Source organism: Phyllostomus discolor, chromosome 9 (genome assembly GCF_004126475.2).
Source record: "Phyllostomus discolor isolate MPI-MPIP mPhyDis1 chromosome 9, mPhyDis1.pri.v3, whole genome shotgun sequence".
Lineage (NCBI taxonomy): Eukaryota > Metazoa > Chordata > Mammalia > Chiroptera > Phyllostomidae > Phyllostomus > Phyllostomus discolor.
In genome coordinates, this window is record NC_040911.2 from 39,779,355 (window position 1) to 39,781,426 (window position 2,072).

A 2,072-nucleotide genomic window follows, 5' to 3' on the forward strand; every position below is an offset into this window, starting at 1 on the left:
AGACCTCTGCTTTAAAAATTATAGTAGAATATCTAACATTTTAAAATCTATGTTTCAAAGTCTATGTTTCAGACTCAAAGTAATATTTTACTGTTTACGTATCACATAGAGGCTTTACAACCATGTAAGTCCCTTAATCTCACTCCTCTATGTTATAGTTGTCATGTGTAGTCAATCAACATGCATTACAAATTCATCACACACAATATTAAAATTTTTCTCAATTATTAAACATATTTTAAAGAACCTTAAACACAGTCTTTTATATTTGCCCAGATATTATTGCTGTTGTTTTTTCATTCATAAAGTTCCAAATCTAACCTGATATTATTCTCCTTCAGTCTGAAGAACTCAGCCTGAGGACCTTCAGCCTGAAGAGGGAGAGAAACACCAATGTGTGGTTGTCTCTATTAGCAATAATCGCGCCTTGGATAAACCTCATTGGCTACGATACTGCCACTGCGCAAAGCTGTGTGGTTGCCTCTAACACACCTGCCGCTGGGGACCTTGTCTGCAACCCAGGCATGTGCCCTGACTGGGAATTGAACCAGTGACCCTTGGGTTCTCAGGCTGGTTCTCAATTCACTGAGCCACACCAGCCAGGGCCAATTTTGTTCTCTAAAATTTAATTTCTTTGCTAAGAACTTTTATCTTTCCATTTATTTTATTTCATGTGTGTTTATCTTTACATCATGGAGTTTATTTTAGTGTCTGCTTTAAAGTCTTTATCTTATAATTTCAACATATGTGTCTTCTTGGGTTTGGTAACCATTGATTATCTTTTCCCCTGATAATCACATTTTCCTTGTCCTTTAATTATTAAGTACTTTTGGATTGTATTATAAACTTTTTGAATATTAAATTCTATAGACACAAACCCTGTTAAAATTTTCTAAGGGATGTTGTTGTTGTTGTTGTTGTTGTTACTGTTTTAGCAGGTAATCAACCCAGTAAGCTTCAGACTGCAAATTTTTATGATCACTTTCTAAACAGCAGAAAGGACATCTGAGTGAGCAGCATCCTCAAACCTTCCAGCAAGTGAGCAGATCCTCTGCGATCCTCTGCGCCCCACAAGGGCTCTGGCTAACACCATGGGGGATTCCCAGCGTGGCTCAGCCTCCAGCTGCTGGGCTACCTTCACCAACTTCTCAAGTAGCCAAAAGGGAATTCTTCTGTATACTGAGATTATATTCTGCTTGCTGATTCTGACCTGCTTCCGTAATTTAGGACTAGGATACTATGCCCTGACGGGGACTGAGATGAACCTTGCTGTTGTCTTCCTTATCTTGTACTTGACTGGCCTGCACACCGAGATACAATGCATCAGCTGTCGCTGGTGTGATTTCTTTCGAACCCTTTCAGCGGCAATTATCTACCTGATCACCTCCATTTTTGTCCTTGCTGGGAAAGAAACCCGCTCTGAAATTATTGATGGGACATTGGGCCTAATTGCTACCTGCCTCTTTGGCTATGATGCCTATGTCACCTCCCCCTGGAAACAGTAAAGACATACAGCAGCCCCTACTGACCTTGCAGATGGCCTACTATAGTGAATTCCCTTCATTTCTCTCTGCAGCCTGCAACTCTTCCATTGAATTAATTCCTCCAACCCCCATAACATTTACAGCCAACTCCTAGCTCCCTATGGAGATAAAAATGCCTTTATTGGGAGAATTTGTCTTCCAGCCTGCCAATCAACCCTCTTGGCCACCTTTATGGTTGTACCTAAGTCCCCATTCTGCAGTATCCAAAGGAAGAGGCTAATTCTGCCTGGACAGTGCCCCAACCTAAGCCCAAAATGAATGAGGAAGGCACCTCTGATTTCAGACTAACTCTACTCCAAATAACCTCCTCAGTGTGAGGGGTAGTTCAGTGGAAGAATAAATAATAAACCGATTGTTAGAACAAAAACATCACTTTTTGTAGGCAGTGGTTCCAATCTCAATTCAGTTTTTAAACCTTGTTGATGCTGCTTTGGGTCTATTCAACACGCATATCACTGAGAGGTAAGTCTCAGACCTGGTTGGTGGTTTGATACTTAGTTCAATTCTCAAAACTTTTGCTATGCTGCT

At 40.7% G+C, this 2,072-nt stretch overlaps 1 protein-coding gene and 1 pseudogene across 1 annotated transcript; one reads left to right on the forward strand and one right to left on the reverse strand.

Annotated features, from left to right (window-relative positions):
• Window positions 1-295: 295 nt before the first annotated feature.
• On the reverse strand, window positions 296-471 carry LOC114507224 (annotated as a pseudogene).
• A 620-nt stretch (window positions 472-1,091) lies between these two features.
• Window positions 1,092-1,869, forward strand: LOC114506227 (proteolipid protein 2-like). The gene has a single exon (XM_036010108.1). It carries the CDS (start codon window positions 1,092-1,094, stop codon window positions 1,503-1,505), a length of 414 nt encoding a protein of 137 aa, XP_035866001.1. The 3' UTR covers window positions 1,506-1,869.
• The last annotated feature ends 203 nt before the right edge of the window (window positions 1,870-2,072 follow it).

Bases quoted from the DNA above. Each gene is read 5' to 3' on its own strand.
- LOC114506227 (XM_036010108.1), top strand. From the start codon at position 1,092: ATGGGGGATTCCCAGCGTGGCTCAGCCTCCAGCTGCTGGGCTACCTTC.